This window comes from Aptenodytes patagonicus, chromosome 10 (genome assembly GCF_965638725.1).
Source record: "Aptenodytes patagonicus chromosome 10, bAptPat1.pri.cur, whole genome shotgun sequence".
Lineage (NCBI taxonomy): Eukaryota > Metazoa > Chordata > Aves > Sphenisciformes > Spheniscidae > Aptenodytes > Aptenodytes patagonicus.
Window position 1 is genome coordinate 18,113,677 of NC_134958.1, and position 14,966 is coordinate 18,128,642.

Genomic DNA, 14,966 nt, shown 5'->3' on the forward strand with positions numbered 1-14,966 from the left:
TTCTATTTAAATTAAAAAAAAAAAAACAAACCACCTATTATATATAAAGCATATATAATGTTGGTTGAATAAACAGTATTAGTTTGTTTGAGATAAAATTCACGATATTAATAACTGTAGGATATTCCAAACATTCAGCTATCTGAAAACCTGAATGTCTGAAGAAGAGGATTTATAAATTGCAAATGAAAGAACTAGTCCCTAGTGATATCAGGCAAATGAACAGCATGTTAGTAGATATTAAATCCTAAAGCATAAATAATCTCCTTAAACCTACATCTGTGAAACCTAACAGTGAACTTACAAAAATATCTGTCCCTTATGCTCAATAGAAAATAATTTAAGCGAACAAAGGATGAAAAAAAGGGTGGCCGAAATGCTCTTCACTATTGGGTTGTTGGATACAGAGGACCTTGGTGGAATTGACTTGATTTAGTTGTAAAGAAAAATGGCCCACCATCCTAACATTTGCAATGCAAATTTCAGCACATTATTTAATGCATTTAAAAAAAAGCAATCAGCTATGGATGGATCATCCACGGTAACCAATATGTTGTAAGTGAGGATATAATCTTTTAGCCTAAATTAGGGCAATTGGAGCATTTTGGATGCTGTAGTTCCTTTGAACTTTTGTTTCTCTGCAGCTTAGTTTGTATGTTGTACAGACAGATCTTTCAGTTGCCAAAAAAGTACCAAGCATTTACACAAATGTTTAAATCTTCCACGACAGCTGTAGATACTCTGCACATCGAAGGTCCAGGATCTTATAACTCTATCAGGAAGAGTTAATTCGTAAGGTGAATATTTAGAGAAAGCCTATTTCCAATTCTATTTAAGGACCTATTTCCAAATGTTACTGTAGTATCACATTAGGGAAGATGTAAATGGGGTTGATCCAGACCGAGTTTTCTGAGATGTAAACTGTCTCTACTATTGTATTATCAATGCAAAGAATGACATTTGGAAAGTCTTCTCTTCACCAAGTCAGTCAAAAACACTTGACACAAAATTTGGTACCGAACTTGCCTATTTCATTCTTAGTTGTTTGTAACAACCTGTGTTTGTTTTTATGTGATTTATCTATATTTGTGTACTCACATCTTTCTCCCAAATCAATCTCCCTCTGTCTTTTGGTTTTAAAGGAACCCAATAGGTTCCCGTTATCTGCTTCACATTTATACCAGAATCCACAGATGTATGACATTAAGTGTCTTTTTTTCCAGGTATCTAGTTGAAGATTACACTTACGTGTGTGTGTATATATATATGTTCACATAGATCCAGGTATGTAGCTACATGTATGTGCAAAGCAGTTAACCATCTTCTTGGTTACTCAGATACTTCACCAATGACTGCCTATAATTTACAGACAGAAGATGACAAAGTGTCAATTATGTAAAAGCTTTGAGCAGATAAACAAATGACTACTCTAGGCAGATTTCTACCCATGAAATTGCAATACCAAAGACAGTGATCTTTTCTTTTGGAGGATGGAGCTATGTTTTACTTTTTTTTTTTTTTACACCCCCTCCCACTCCCTGCTAACTCCCAAAACATGCCACTGTTTCTCTTTGGGGAGCAATGAAGCTGAGTGGAAGGGCAGAGGGACAACTGGTGGTGCTTTATCGATTCTGACAGTATCTTTGGCAAGGAGACAGAGTGAGCTCCAAGTACCAGTTTTAGGAAAGTCTTGAGGTTTCAGAGAGACGACTCATCACTCAAGTGCTCTGCAAATAGTAGAGATTGGTATAAAAGACCACTCTGCTGTTTGGAAAATAATGAAATACCTTCATGAATGGTTCAAAACGGAGGGTGTGAAATAACATCAAGGGTAAGCACAATTTTTTAAAGGATTTTTCATCCCTGGGGATATAAGGGAACATAGCCTTCAAACTCAACACACACAATGTATGTGGATGAAATAAAGTATGCAATTAGCCTGCAGTTAAAGAATTCTGTGAAAAAAATGTGACTTTGGCTATCTCAGCTGCCTACTCTAGTTTGGAAAAGTTGTTCAGTAAAGGTGGAGAGATCCTTTTTCAAGAAATCCACAGGCAAAGTTCAAGTGAAATCCTTGACTGAACAGACTTTCCTGTGCTGAAACTGTAGGTATCGACTCTGTTGTTTAAAAGGCTCCACTTAAAAGTCAGGAAGTCAGACGTCATTAGCTGCCTAGGCTCTGATGCACAAGTCTTATCCCATCAGATCCTTGTAAAAGAGAAAGGAAGCATGTGGATCTTGTCTAGTTGGAGAAGTTGTTGAAAATTGAAGAACTAAGCTTCCTCAGACAAAGGGCAACAAAGCGCTGGTTTACTCCTGATCTTGGGTGGCTCTGGTAAGAAGAGGAAGGGATTGAATATTTATTAAAGTCTCTGACCATCTTTGGAAAAAGGCATCTTGATTTTACGTGATTTCTGTAGCAACACAATGAAATCTATCATTCAAGGAAAAATCAAACAAGTCTGTTGCTGGGAGATGAAATCCCAAGAGATTAATCATTTCTGAGCATAGTTCCCCTTATAACATCAGTCTGCTGAAAGTCTGAGGAAGCATTTATTTCCCTTTAGACCTTCATGATGAGGCCTGAATGTTTCTCTCATTTGGAAGGCAACTGTGTCAAACACTGGAGAGTCTAGCTCCTGCCCTTTACAGGTTTGTGATAAGGCTGAAAATACTATCATTATGAAAATAAAAGTAAACACAAATATTAGAGCAGAAATTGTAGATGAGGTTGGCATGAGCCTTTGGCAGTTCATGCAATGGTCTTTATATCTTTTTAGATTACACCTCTTGAATAGTCTTTGACTGTATGCACGTCATTTCTCCAGGCTCAGTAACTACTTCAAGAAAGTACAGGAGACAATAGCTGGCTACGTCGTCTTTGTCTTCTCTGTCATCCTGTGCTCTGCTAGAGATGGGAACATTGACAGTTCTAGTGATCTATCAAAATCATAACTATTTGGAGACTTTAAGCCTGGTTTTGGGGTTGATTTTTTTCTTTGTCTTCACACACATGTAGATAGACTTTCCTATCAGTAACTGACAGGCTAAGTACGCAACAATGCAGCACAGAACAGGAAGAAGGCTGAAAACTCACTGTTCTGCAATATTCCAAAAAGTATTAATAAGCTTCAGCCGTTCTCATTAGTAAGCCTACCCTGTGGCTGAATATGATGCAGTGTCAGCAGGGTTAATTAGATCTACAGTTGGCCTAAACAAGAGATTTGTTTTGGACTGCAGCTGGCCTAACTGCAGCATGTAAAATAATGGTATCACACAGAAAAAAATCGTATGTAACAGATCTATCAGATAAAAGGCATTAATCCCTCAGTGCAAGGTTGCTGTACCCCAGTACAAGGGAAGGTTATAGCTGGGCAGCAGTATGGAAGGCACCTACACACAGGAAGCCTCATGCTCCATATCTGCCTATTACCTTACTTGTGTCATATTGGCTATCAATGGGCCAATAGGGCCTTCATTAATATTTCCCTCAATAGGGGAATATTAATCAAGCTTTAGATATAGATAGATAGATATAAAAGCTAGTATGAAAACAAGAATTTCCCCTGCATTTTATTTCATTTGTCATAAGATAATTCTGTTTTGCTTAATGCATTTAAATAAACAATACATTTCCTAGGCTCTCAGTAAATGTGGCTATGCACTTGGATAACTCTTTCGAGAATTAATGTTTTTCCTTTCAAAATGAAATAGTTGACAGATCACTGAAACATCTTACCTGAGACATCACATTGGTACATTGTGGGTTAGTTTATTTTGTATTTATCTATGAATTTTCCAATTCAGCACTCTGCATCTCTCATCACTAAACGTGCGGTAAGTAGGTACTAAGGCAAGAATGTAAATGCAATGAGAGTCTTGTATTTGCTATAGTAACAACTGTCAGCTGGGGACAAAAATTATGTGTGTTATGGAAAAGTCCATTAACCAAGATTTCATTATGTTAAGTATTCTTCAGACATTCCTGCCACAAAGAGCTTAAAAATCTCTAAGTAAGTTTACAGGTGACAGATGAATGAAGCGGACTTTGGGGAGTTTGTTAAAAAAACCAAAACCACACACGCCCCCCCCCCCCCACACACACATTGACACAGTACTCGTCAAGAGCAACAATGGAAATAGTGTAATAACTGCAAAGCCATCCTTTCATAGTCTCCATGACAGAGAACTTTTTTTCCACATGCAATGCATATTTAAAAGGCAAATTATTTAATATATTCATTTATGAAGGTAATTATTTTTATTTTCATAGTTTAAGCCAGCAAGAAGGTTAAGAGCAAAATTCAACTAAGTAGCAAAACCAAATTAAGATTTTCCAGTTAAGTACATTTAAGCTATTTTAACTGATAATTATAGACATACCTATTATTCCAAGTTTTTGGTAAGTGGTTAGTCTGTGAGTTATTGATGAAATCCAGTGTTTCACACCCTACCTCTACCATAATATGAGGTTATATTGGCTCTGTACCACGTTTTTACACTCTTGCAATATTCTTTTCCTCACTCAGATAAATGTAAACAGAAGATACCAAACCGTCAAGTCTATTTAGATAGGTCAGTCTTTTGAGCAATGACAGTCTACTGCTGTCTTTGTAAATGCCTACCACAAAGGGGTCCTATACACTTAGTTGCCTCGTAGGCTCCACTACAATAAAGATTTTTAATTTTTTTTCGAGCACTCCATTTCATTCAGGATGCTACTAAGTTGTTTAGTTTAGTTCCACACATATGGTAAACTTCAAACTTTACTGTTTAAAAATTCCTGTTTGAATTTCCCCCATTGCTTGTCTTTATGATATGTGAGGGTCTCTGCAGTCTTCAGCATGCATGCTATGATAGGGAGCCTGGCATGCAGCTCAGCAAGAGAAACCGCTCCTGCTGAGCCTCACAGGATGGTCTGAAGAAGAGAAGAGGAGGAAGGACTACTACCGGTCCAGCCTGAAGAGATGACAGTCATTGTGTCGATGGGACCAACATTTTACAAGTTGTCAACCAGTCAGCTAGGGTAAACCTCAGTTGTCAGCCCCAGTTAGAGTCACAACTTCATCCGATGATGAGAGAGATATCATCTTAAAGGCAATATGGATTTCATCCTGTCAAAAGACAAGATGCATTATGCCAGAGCATGGGGAGGGTGGGAAACTTAGAGCAGCAGTATACAGATTTCATGTTTCCCAACCTTGCAATGGTATTTACCAGTACTATAGTAGGTTACTACATTACCTTAATTACTACATTAATTTAATTAGGATTATTAAATTACATAGATGAAAACATGTAACACCATGGACTATTTACTGATAAAACAGCTGGTTCAGAAACTCTGGATGGCATTTGGCTTGTTTATATTTATTATGGATATAAAAATGTTAAGTACCATCAGAAAGAAAATCAATAACTCAAGCCTATATCATTCAAACAGATGCTGGTTAATATAAAGGAACTTATTTCCCCTACAACTGCTATAGCACTAGCAATCACAAGAATTCAAAAATTATTTAAAGGTATCATATTGTCTGCAGATGTTTAAGGTACACATCACAGTTTCTTCATTCCTGGAGCCTGTGTGAGTAGAAACTTGAAGCTGTGATTCTCACACACCAACAGCTGGAGCCTTAACTAAACCATGAAATATCGTAAGACTCCCAATACTAAAAAGTGTTAACAAATCTAAGTTAAATCAATGTTGGCTCAAGAATAAGCCAGAGATTTTACTAAATTGTGATTTAAAACCTCCAAAACACATATAGAGATATGCACAGGAAAAAAAAAATACTGTCACAAAGGGCTAGTAGCACTGTAATAAATAAACCCCCTCCCATTTTCCTTCCTTCCAGTCTTTGGGAAGCAAAGCATAGATTACTAAGGTTCTTTACTATGTTTTGTAGAAAGTACCTTCTCATGAAGCAAATCATTCATGTACCAAAATGTGAGAAAGATGTTTGTATGACAGAAAGCAGATCAGCTAACTGTTTGTTATTCTCCTAAATGCTGCTGTACAAAGCAAGAACCAGGTTAAGATAAACCTTTAGACAACTATTCCGGAGAGCTTGGTATTATTCCTGGTTCAGGAATGATTCTGGGCAAGTCATTTCAGTGACTCCCTATCTGTAAAACAGGGCCATCAAATTTATTTCCTTTGCTTTGACACTTTCTGATAACAAGTTGAAAAGCTAAATCTTACCTAGCATGACAGTACAAAAGAATTACAGTACCAATGTGTACATCTTATGCTGCAATAAAACTGACACAAGGTTATTCATCCCTAGAGTAATATAATCTTAACAGCACTTTTTCCCCCCAAATCATTATTTCTAATTAGATCATCTGCTAGTTGGTGGGTCCAGTTATGATGTGTATGAGTTGAATAATAAATGGAGGACAAATATCAGATGAAACACATGCTGTAGAGATAATTTATTATCACTGCAGATAGGTGTGGAATAGATGTGCTAAAAACCCAAAGGTGGTCTCTTTCCAAGTACTGAAAACAGCAAGTATCACAACAGACACCTCCTGTGCCTTTTACTTAGGGAAGAACAGAGGGAGATTTCCACCTACCACTGAAAACACAAAGAAAAACCCTTTATTATTTAAAAACCAAAAACCAAACAACACAATTTACTTAAAGGCACACTCCTGATACCACACAGGTATCTTCATGGCAAGTCTTCCATCAAGAAAGCAGGCAGTCATTTACCAGGAATTAAGAATTCTGCCACCAACAACCTTCATAATACTGGAATCAGAAATTAAATGCAAATCAGTATTTACTAGGAAGTGTTCCCCTCCACTACTCATTTTATGCCTCTGATGCAGCACTGAGCATGGAATTTCTAGTCACCAACAGAATTCCTTCCCCTTCTCTCTATCATCCAGTATGCGACAGCTCTTATCTCCTGGGCCGTAATATGTCAAATACTTCTACATAATTAAAGCCACGCTGATTCACTGGCTAAGAATATCACAGGGATAAGTTTCTTTTTAAAGCTGCCTTATCTCTAATCAAGAGTTGTCTTCCAGTAACACAAGATTTTGTGCCTAAAGGACATTTTTTATATATATGTGTGTGTGTGTATATAAAAATAACATTCCTTTCTCCTCCACAACCCAGCAATAACAAGAAAATATCATTACACTTTGATTTCCCTTTGTAGTACTAAATCAGAGACTATGAAGGATGGCAACAGAGGTAGGCAAAATGCCCATTTTTGTTAAGTATTGAAACTATAATTTATATTCCTTCCCTGATATAAACCTTTATTGCACTACCAAAGAGAACCTTTCCGTATTTCATTGGTTCATTAATCTCTTGAGATTTGTTATTATGGTAGGGTTTATTTAGGGAAGAAAATAAAAATCTGTAGAGGTCAAAAATACATGAACAAATTGGTGACAAGGCTTATGTCTTGTCAGGTTATTTTATATTTTAATGTACTGTTAGCAGTTCATTCTTTCTAAATGCAGATCTGTTAAGGGTAAATTTAAATATCAAGGCAAGCAATTCTGGTAGCATGGCAACAACGTGCTATGCTGCATAGTAAGAATTTGGAAGCGAGGCAAGTCTTTGCTTCTTTCCCATACTGGATCGGTTTATGAGTAGAAATATTTGTGTTCTTTGTGTAACTGCCTTTATGACTATTCCTACATTAGTAGTTATAGCGGTCTTTGAAACTTAAGACAGTACAGCAACACTGTGAAACCTGGTAGCAGTCAGGATGGCCATCCTTAATAGACAAAAAAGCTACAGATTAGAAGAAAACATTAAAACAAACAAACAAACAAAAGGATATGCTTAGTAACAGTGTTTAATACAAGATTTCATTCCCAGGACAGAGATTTGGTGTGGATTTGAGGAGTATAGCAGCTCTGAAGCAATCTTGCTTCTGAACGAGAAACAAGCAATCCCATCTCCATGCACTCTCCCTGATGTGTTGAAAAGGCATCTCTCTTGGCTTTTAGAGTATGACTTTTGAGGCCTATTTTAAGATTTGACTAAACCAAAAGGGTGCATTTGCCCTTGCACTGAAGTGATATTTTTGTGGTAGCTGGTATCACTCATTCTAGAGAGTAACGTCAATTGCTTGATGTCATTTCACTCTTGGCGATGGAGGGGGGGCGGAAATTAAATCCTATGTCATTCCAGAACAGAATCTGCTCTGTGCAACACTCATTCTCTTCAGTTGCTTCAGTAACCAGGCACTCAGGAATATACTACCATTTTGCTGGGGCAGGAAAAGACGAAGCTAACTAGCACTTTGGAGACTCCCTAGAAAGACAGGCTAACCAGTAAAGTACAGCAGATGACCTTCTGATTTTGAAGGGCACGGCAGGTGACAGAAAGTCCACCCAAGTACCTTTGTTTCTGTCTAATGCATGAAGGCAGTAATATGTGGAGGGCTGTGTGGGAATCTTATTTTCTTTATTATTCTTTCTCTCGCATAAAGATCAGCTATTTCACTGAACGCCACACACAGCTACTCCTTCTGGGAGGTTCTTATAATACTGTTTAGATAGATGCTGTCCTGGTGGAACTTGTACTTCTCACCCTATGTTATAGTATAGAGGGAGAAAAAAGTGCTATTTAGAAATACTTTTCTCAATGTTTTTGGAATAGTTGAGCACCAAAAAAAGACATAGAGGCTGAATTTTTTGTACCTTGGTAGCTGTTTATACTGGTTTAATGCAGACAACACACTGATAACTTCATAGTCTTGCGTTTCATACAATTTGAGGCAGGTAACACCTTGATTTTGGAATTGCAGCTAATGTTTCATCCAGGCTCCCTACTTCTACCTAAACATTCACTCTTTTGGAGCCTACACTTCAAAAATTCCTGTCACTTCCTCTTCCTCCTCAGGGAATTTTCATATACAGACATACCGCTATCACCACCAACAATACAGATGTTGTCTTGTTTCCCCTCCTCCTTCTTTCCTCCTATGTTCTCTTGCTTTCTGATATGCTAATTTTATTTCTCTAATCAGTTTAGAACTCCTAAAGTCAGCACTTACAGGTCTACAGGTCTCTCCCTTATGTAGAAGATGAGCTTTCTCCAAGTTTTGTTACCATAACCACTTCAGAAGTGCCTGCCCTGTCACAAATGCTTTGTGAGAACAAGAGTTGTTTTCACCTGGCTTTTGATGCACTTTGTTTCTTCCTTAGTATGAAATGCTGTAATGACTTCATATTCCCTGTGATTGAGGATTTCTGGGTGCTACAGAGTCTCTTTGCATGAGACCAGTGCTCTTCTGCATGGCAGGATGCCTAAGGAGTCCCTTCCAAAGGCCCGTAAGAGATCTGTCCCTGTGATTCTCCCAAAGATAGGCACAGTATGTTTGTGGAGAATTGAGGTGACATTGTCGCTGTTGTCTGTTGCTAGTCTGTAGTGCAACTAAGGTTTACATCAACTGTTAGTTAGAACCCCAAGATATGCAAGGTCTTCTACATTTATTCCTACGCTTCCTTCCTTCTTCAGCAGCTTATCCAGAGGATCAGACCACATAGTGATCCCAGGGGATCATTCTCCTGTCATTCCTAAAACCTCAACTGAATGAAGCTCTTTCTGTGGACGCAGGCTCTTAACACAGTGAGATGGAATGATCAAAGTCTATACATAAGAATATGAATTCTCTATCTCTGTTTATCTGCTAAAATATGAATTTGCTGTTCAATTTTTACTGGAATTACTATCTCACTAAATCCCCCGGAGAACCCTGCAGTGTCATGCTAAGATAAGCACTTGGCTATCACTCACAACAAATCCAAACTGGAACAACTGGAAAGCAGAGATGACTCTTCTACAGTCACTGCAAGAAAAATACCTTACTGGAGAAAATGGAAATGAACCCAAAAAGCCCTGTGGTCCTGTGTTAGACAACATCATTTGACATTCTGGACTACTGTGGTCAAGCATCTAGATCTGCACACCCACCAGAACAGTGTCGCCACTCATGGTTAGTGTTACAAAACTATTATGTTGGGTTGTGAGCCGTTTGTTGGTTGGTTTTTGTTTTTTTTTTTTTTTTAAAGAAGATGTTGCTATACTTGTGACAGTAAGTACTGCTATGACCACATTATGAAAATCTTAGCTAAATCTAACCACTGTACTCAGGTGAAAGAATTTCACTAAATTCTTCAAGGATTAGATCCTGTGAACCCTTAACACACAAAGGTAGATGACGTATAAAAGAAAAACTTGCAAGGTCAGCCCTCTCTTGTAGAAACGTTTTAGGAATAAAACCAGCAAATTTCAATCTTTGAAAATGATCGGGATGGTTATGGTACAACTTACTTGGGGAGAGGAACTTCTGCAAAGGTTGTAGTTGACAAGCACGTCTGTGACGGGGATCTCTCAGAAAGTAAAAGGAAAGACAGAAGTCTGGAAATAACGCTACCTGGTGACATGCTGACAAATATTCCTAATATCAATGTACAAAACGAAGTTCAAAAACTACTTCATTCAATTAATAGAATAGAAATATTCAACCTTTTAAGTAATAAAACATAACAAGTTATTCCTATGTGGCTGAACCTTCATTACTATGTCTGTAACTAGAAGGGCTATTTTCTGAAGGAAATTTCATGTTAATAGTTCAAAACAGACAACTATCCGAAGATACTCCTCCATGCACCTACAACTGGTAGTCCAGGTGGGTATCAGTGGATGTCTGCATTGCAGAAGTACTGCTATTTGAAAATCCTTATCTAGACTCCAAACCTCACACTGGTTATAATTGACATATTTCTCCAGTCCAAGACTTTTTGTATACCTTTTTTGCCAACTTTCCTTTCCTCTTCATTTACTTCTATTTCAAAAGAAAGTGATCCCTTCATGCACAAGTATACTTCAGAGTATATATCTCCAGCAATATTTCATGCAACCTTATCATCTGAGAACAATGACACTTCTTCCTTGTCATCCCTACCTACAGGGCTTCTAGTTCTCCCTCTTTCGCTTAGCTGGAAGTACCTACTAATCCCAGAGTTTTCCATACCAGTCTCTGCTCAGCTCTAACTTACTCCTCTTGAAGTGCAAGTCACCTTCCTCTGCTGCAGCAGGTGAATGAAGACAGTACGTACTGCAACAAAAAAGGAAAGGAATGTCATGTACTCAAATGACAGTGCATTTACCTACCAGCATCAGAAAAAAACAGTTCATTCTATATGTGTTTTTACCAGTTGTATGAGACCTTTCTTCTGGAAAATAGTATCATTAGCCAAGATGAGACTTAAGTTCAGACAAAACCGAGAACTGGAATGAAAGCCCTCTTCCATGGATGCCATGATAAAGCCTAAGTGCTGCATGTTCAGCTCCCGCAGGCAGCACGAGCCTAAGGCACTGAACCCTTCAAGAAACACATGGTGCTTTCTTGAGCTGCTTTTCACACAGCTCTCAAAGCAAAATGGGTCCTCACGAAAAAACCAACACAAACTTACATTTTAATGCTCTCCCCAGTAGACTAAAAGCATTTGTAAGTATCCAAAGTACTTATAATGAACATTTGACTCAGCAATTGCATGTTTTCTGGAGTGTGAACTAGTGAATTCTGATTTTGCTTTCAGCTCTTCCTCTTAACTTGCACAGTGCATGTGACTGCATCAGTGCTTTATTTTCTCCAGCTATAAGAACTACCATTATGTCTCTTGCACTAATGTTGCAAGGCTTTAATTGCCTCACAGGAGTGCCAAAAGATACTGCATAGAAAGGTTCTTGCTTGCAAGAAGTATGTTATTCCTTTTGTTTATATCTACATTAAAATAAAAATATTTCAAGCAAATATTTCTTCCTTAGGAGGCTTATAGTAAGGTATTAGTTTGTACTAATAGTAACGTACTATTACAGACGTAATAGAGGCCAATGTATCATACTGATATTATACTCCATCTTTGCTGAGATGCATGGATTAGCCCTAGAATGGAAGCTCTAATTCTTTCTAAAAAAAATCTGACTTCTGGAAACATGTCTGCTTCTTGTATCATGTACGGATAAGCACAAACATACAACTGTCACGTACGGATAAGCACAAACATACAACTGTTCGTAGGATCACAGAACAATTCAGGTTGGAAAGAATGTCAGAGGTCTCTTGTCCAACATCCTGCTCAAACCAGGGTCATCAGTGAGGCCTGATCAGGTTGCTCAGGGCATTATCCAGTCTGGTCTTAAAAACCTCCAAGGACGGAGATCACACAATCTCTCTGGGCTACCTGTTCCCATGTATGATTGTCCCTGTGAGGCAAAAGATTTTGTTTATATCCAGTCTGAACCTCTTATTTCATATGCCTATTGTCTCTCATTCTCTGCCACGTATCACTACGACAAGTCTGGCTCCACTTCCTTGAAGACCTCCTTGTAAGCACTGGAAGGCTGCTGTTTAGGAACCCCCAAAGCCTCCCCTTCTGCAGGCTGAGCAAGCCCCACTCCCTCACTCTCTCCTCACAGAGCCTGGCCTCCAGCCCCAACCACTTTGGTGGCCTCTGCAGAACTCCAGTTCATTAATATCTTCCTTGTACCAGGGGGGACCAAAACTGGATGCGGTCTACTGAATGATGAGTAGAGGGGGATAATTACTTCCCTTGATCTACTGGCTGCATTCTTGTTCATACAGACCAGGATGCTCCTGGCTATCTTTGTTGCCAGGGTACATGGCTGGTGCACATGCAGCTTGCTGTCCACCAGGAGCTCTGGGCCTTCTTGGCAGGGCTGCTCCCCAGCCTCCATCATTGAAATGGCTTAAAGCATGAAAGCATTGCCTTGTTTATTTAAACCCAGATTACAAGGGAAACGGATATAAAAAATCTGCAAAAGCACCTAAAACTTGATGTGTTCAAGGGCAACAACCAAGATTTTGTTCTGGACAAAACCAGGATCTTCTGTATTTCTGTGAGCTGGTAGCCTGGAACAGATCACTTCGTGATAGATTTCTCTACCTTCAGCACAGGAATATAAACTGGAAGAGGTTTAAACCATGGTATTTTCACAAATTATTTCTTAGCAAATGTTCTTATCAGAACAGCTAGAGAGATGGTAGAATTATGCTTCTTGAAGTGGTTCCTCATGTTCACAGCCTTAAGCAAAGGTCACTTTTTAAAGACCCAGCTCTTGTTTAAATTCATGTCCAGTCTCCAACCTGAACTGGCATTAACCAAGTAACTACAAAAAATGCTTTTCGAGATTCTTCCTCAGAATCATGTCTTTGACCAAAAGAGCTGAGCAGCTATGGCCTTTTCAAGAACACTTTTCCTTTACGATCAGAGGATCAAGGAGAAGCAATAATGCAGCTGCTGATTAGAGGCAACACTGCATTTTTAAAAATAGCTTTAGATCTTTCCAAGTGCAGATAAGGGCTAAACTACCAGAGAATTTAGGTTTAGGAAGCCTGACAATCAAGGTTTACAAGGACAAGTCTGCAGCCTGAAATCCTAGGAGCCTAAAGCGGAGTAAGGACAGTGGCTTCCCCTTTAGTAGTTTAGTACCCATAGAACAACATATGGAAAGAAAAGCTCTTTCATCCTTGTCTGTCCCATATGGAGGAGAATCTGGACTATACAGTGATAAATTGCAATCTTATGCTTTAACATAAACTTCAATCTTATGCTTTTCAACATACAGATAACCAGCACGTACTGTATTTTTACTTAAGTGGCAATAAAGAAATACACTAAAATTCCTCCCTTTTAAAATTACCTTACGTGGAAATACTATTGCTTACACACAACCACATAAAACTATGATAGAAGTTGTTTCTGTTTTTCGGTTCTGCTGGTTAAGTAATGAGGGATTCTTGGGTAACAGGCATAATACACGAAATACCTTTTCTGCAAACAGATTTCCCAGCCTCTCCTGGGAGATTATAGGGTGGCCTTGACCAGGTAATACAACTGAAACACTACTTGCATTTTTTACCTAAACTGGTCACAGTAATTTAAGACTTTTCTTAAACATCACTGCAATGCACGTTATCTCTGTACTATGAACATTGTATGACCTTGTCTTTATTTAAATTTCTTTTCTTGTATGCCCTCACTAGCACGCAACAACCATCAAAACAACAGTGAGGATGCAAAGTATGTAAATCTGAAAGCGCAGACTGCTAGTTGAGGCAAAATGAGCCAGTCTGCCTTTCCAAGATGCAGCTCCAAACGCAGCATTCCCTTCCTCTCCCCCACACCCATCCCTTTTGTTATGGCAATACAAAAAACCCCCACGTATTCAAGAAATTGTTCAAAAAGGGGAGAACAGACTGTGCTATAATGTCTCATGCTGTTTATCCCAACAAAAATCAAATATTCTTAATTGAGCAGCTTTTTCCCTCCAGACCTCATGATGAAGGGAACGGGAAAGGAGTGGATCAAAACCTCTGATCCATTTGCTAGGCTGGAGGCATAAAATCAGAAACAAATACAAACTCTTAGCGGTGCTGCATTATATGAGGTCTCTTCTCGCATTTCTTTTGACTCTATTAAGGCAGACTCTTAAGCCTCCCGCCCTCCCACAAAACACGGACATTATGCGTATGTTGCATTGTCGGTCCCTGCATTACCGAAAGCAGACGTTAAGGCACAGCTGAGGTGAGGCGGTCGGGATGGCGGGCTGAGCCGGAGAGCTCGCAGCCCTCCCGAGAGGGAGCTGATCGCGAGCCGGCAGCGCGAGGCACCCGCTGTCCCCAACGGCAGCCCGGCTCTGGGGAGACGCTGCCAGCTCTCCAACGGCTGACAGGAGGCGGTGGCGGCGCGGATCCTCCGCCGCCGCCTCCCCGCCACAGCGGGCAGAACAGCGGCTCCGTGCCAGCGGGGACATGTGGGCGTGCGGCAGCCCGCTGTGCCGGAGCCCCTCGCCGCCGCCCGCGACCGCACCGGCGGCGACGCCATGCCGCTGGGGCTCCCCTTCACCCCGGCTCCCCGTCCCCTTGCGGGTAGCTCGGTTGCCAGGGGATGAGGAT

General features: G+C 39.5%; 1 protein-coding gene across 7 annotated transcripts in view; it reads right to left on the reverse strand.

The window, feature by feature from the left end:
- The window catches only part of APBA2 (amyloid beta precursor protein binding family A member 2), a 110,632-nt gene that overhangs the window by 95,245 nt on the left and 421 nt on the right, over positions 1-14,966 (reverse strand). For 3 of the 7 annotated variants that reach the window (XM_076348339.1, XM_076348337.1, XM_076348333.1), the window contains exons 1-2: positions 14,568-14,673; positions 11,044-11,102 (exon numbers count right to left, since the gene is read on the reverse strand). The exons of 1 other annotated variant lie outside the window; for it this stretch is intronic. Coding sequence is in view for 1 of the 6 variants with exons in the window: in XM_076348338.1 (XP_076204453.1) it covers positions 11,044-11,102 (59 nt within the window). In the remaining 5 variants the exon portion in view is untranslated. Of the gene's footprint in view, positions 1-11,018; positions 11,103-14,567; positions 14,674-14,966 lie in introns of those variants that run through there. 3 more of the 7 variants (XM_076348335.1, XM_076348338.1, XM_076348336.1) reach the window with 3 other exon arrangements.